The sequence below is a fragment of the Camelina sativa genome, chromosome 12, assembly GCF_000633955.1.
Source record: "Camelina sativa cultivar DH55 chromosome 12, Cs, whole genome shotgun sequence".
NCBI classification, from domain to species: Eukaryota; Viridiplantae; Streptophyta; class Magnoliopsida; order Brassicales; family Brassicaceae; genus Camelina; species Camelina sativa.
In genome coordinates this window covers 21164317-21167630 of record NC_025696.1, presented here as the reverse complement: position 1 = coordinate 21167630, position 3314 = coordinate 21164317, and the positions used below count along the sequence as shown (strand labels likewise).

Genomic DNA, 3314 nt, shown 5'->3' with positions numbered 1-3314 from the left:
CAACGATTCGTATAAGCATTTCAAAAAAAATATTCGGGTTACATAGATATTCCCAATTTGAGAGATCAACGCATAATATTAGAGTTTAGTCACTAAACCAAAAGGTTTACTTTATACAATAAAACATCAGAAATATATAGTAAGATAGTAAATGCACAATAAACGTTAACACACAAGTTCAAGTTCAAATGCATGATATAATATTCAAATTTTCATTTTTTTTTAAAAAAAAAAAAAAAAAAAAAAAAAAAAAAAAACTGATTTTATATAAAGAAACATAAGCCATGACGAAGTCATACAGTTTTTAGAACAAAAACAATACCGACAGATGCCAATATTAGTAAAATAAAGATGGTGACCGAATCTTCCGCTTCGGTTGGCTTCTTAGTTCAGCATGAGAGGACAACTAGCCGCGTCACCGGTTCCTGCGTCCACGATTCCCACGCCCCCGGTAACCTCTTCCTCGAGCTATAGAAGATTCTTGTATCTCCTTAGCTTTGAGGGACAGTTGAACCGGTCTTTCACGTAAAATTCGTTGCCCAGCCGGAGTCATTTGATCCATCAATCTCGCCACATTTTCTGAATCATCTGACTCAACTGACTCTCCATCAGAGTCAAGTGACTCCCCATCTGAAAATGAAGAACCTAAATGGTTAAACCTGTTATTAGTCATGACATGTCTTACCTCTCGGTCACTAAGAGCATCATCATGTGTGCCTGCAGTTTCAGTAACTATATCAACTGTGCAAATAGCCTCAGTGACAACTTCAGCTTCAACATTTGTGTGACCTTCTGCCACCTCGGGGCTTTGTTCTGTGACTTGGATTGGGACAGCTTCAACTAATAAGGCTGTATCAATTTGGATTTCTGTGATTGTGGTAATGGGAACAACTAGAGACTCGGTTTGAAGAGTGGTTGGTGAGACCAAATCATTGGTATTAGAGATACTTACAATAGTAGGAGTGATAACATCCTTTGAAGCCAGCTTTGAACCATTTTCATTTGACACATGGGGTTGCATACAACGGGAGTCCTTATGCCCCAGCTGTCCACAGTCGCCACAAATGGCTGGAACCCAAGCATATTCAACATTCACCATAGAAATGTTACCCTTTTTGTCAGCTGCAGCAATCCTAGGAGGGAAAGCTTTACTTAGCTCCACTTCCACCAGTATCTTGGCCTCACCCATTAAAGAAGGGTCAAGTCTTGGTTTATAAGTAGCCATAGGAGCACCTAACCCTGATGCAATGTGGCTAATACCTGGAATTGAATACAACCTGTGTGGAATATTCTTAAGTGTTACCCAAACAGGAATAGTTGATATCTCCGGGATATCAAATGTATCTGCAGCTAACCAAGGAGCAACAAACATAAGAAAATCATCAACATGCCATAGTCCTCTTTGAAGAACCCAAGCTCTGGTTGAAGCATCCGGGATATGGAAAAGAAATTTGGAACCCTCTAACTTACGCATAAAGATTCTACACTTTCTACCCCAAATTCTATTTACCACTGCATGGATCAAGCCGCCAGGAGGAGGAGTACACCTATAGAACTGACCTAAGACATACTCCTTTTGATTCTCAAGACCTTGCAACAAGACATGACTTGGTATCGTTACCTTTGGAGTACCGTCTTCCATATACTCTGGAGAGGTAGCTCTGTAAAGATTCCTTGCCGCCGGATCCATTTTAGCAGCCCAAGGAAACCTAAGATCATCTTCCTTCGATGAAACAGGAATCGTTACTAGTCCACTCGCAGACGAGGAGGTGTATTTTAACTTCTTCGCCCAAGCTCCTTTTAGAGGTGGAGAAACCAAATCCTTAGGGGCATTGGGTCTATCAGATGCAACAGCAACAATCTCCACAGGTACAATTGGAGGTTGGTTTGAAGACACCGGTTCAGTCTCGTCATTAACCGGTAGTGACGGAACCACCAGAGGAGGTTTATTCACGGCAACGTGGGAAGAACAACGAACAAAATCCGCCGAGACACCATCCGCTAATGTCGAAATCTTCATACCTTTGGTCGGAGGAGAAGAGTTTGCCAGTTTGGGTTCATCTCTCTGAACGATAGAATCCACCGGGAGGGTAGATTGAACAGACACCAGTGATTTCTCAACAGCCGTGGGAGGAAAAGACTTCGCCGGCGATGAAGAAGAGGAGTCGTGAGCAGAGGAAGTGACGCTTTGGTTTGCAACCTTTAACTCGGACGCTGACCAACGATGCTTGCTTGGCCACCGCGGATCTGGTACTGAAGACTCTAAGCAGGCAAGGAGAGGTGAAGAGGATCTCAGGTTGACGCTTGCCGGAGGAAGCAACTCACCAGAATTACCGTCGAATTTGGATCCCAGACCCATGACGAATAAACCGCCGGTTAAGACTCCAAATGGTTCAGTGGATAGCTAGAGATAGGACGAAACCAAAGATGGTGTTCGTGAGAAACGACGCGCCGGAGCAACGCCGATCTGGGGAGATTAGTTTCGGAAAGTTTGTTTTATCTGTTCACCGAACTAGAGAGAGAAAAAAAGAGAATATTGACCAAAAAAAGAGAATATTGACCTCAAATTTTCATTTTTTTCTGTGGCTGTATCTAAAATATATGTATTAACTAATAGATAATAAGAGTCATGAACTATATTTGTTATACTTTATAGAAAGGTCAAATCATACTCATCTCACAAGTTCAAATTATTTTTGTGAAAAGTAGTTTTTCAGATAAGTGATTCTAATAGCGTTAATAGTTATTTTATTTACATATCATTTCTATAAAAGATGATTAATTTATTAAAATCATTTCTGTAAAAGAGAATTAATTATATATATATTGCACACATCCATAAACAAATTCTGGAGAGCAACTTGCATTAATAGTTATATAATTATAAACAAACTTATTTCATGATCAGATAAGTTAAAAGATATATTAATTACTCTGTTCGTTTACTAAACGATGCGATAGCGGCAGCGATAGCGACAGATTGAAACGATGTATCAAGCGAAATAGTAGCAATGTTAAACAACACTGTGGGCTTGAAAATTACAGATCTAGATGAGTCACGGATGGCATTAATTGAGTCGCGACAACATCACATTGATCGCTGAAAATAATAGCGACAAGTCAATCTTCATCAGCGTTCATTATCTGTGACACTTTTCTTTCATCTCTGTGTATTCATCTCTCCGGCAACACTGTTTTTCTTCTTTACCAATTGTTATCGCAGCGTTTAGCAAAAAAACAGAACCATTGAAATAACTAGGTAATTAGTCCACGCAGTGCGTGATTGCATGCATAATAGTTTTTATTATATTTAT

At 39.9% G+C, this 3314-nt stretch overlaps 1 protein-coding gene across 1 annotated transcript; it reads right to left on the bottom strand.

Moving 5' to 3' along the window:
* On the bottom strand, positions 251 to 2583 carry LOC104732389. The gene has a single exon (XM_010451924.2). It carries the CDS (start codon positions 2357 to 2359, stop codon positions 416 to 418), a length of 1944 nt encoding a protein of 647 aa, XP_010450226.1. The 5' UTR covers positions 2360 to 2583; the 3' UTR covers positions 251 to 415.

Bases quoted from the DNA above. Each gene is read 5' to 3' on its own strand.
- LOC104732389 (XM_010451924.2), bottom strand. From the start codon at position 2,359: ATGGGTCTGGGATCCAAATTCGACGGTAATTCTGGTGAGTTGCTTCCT.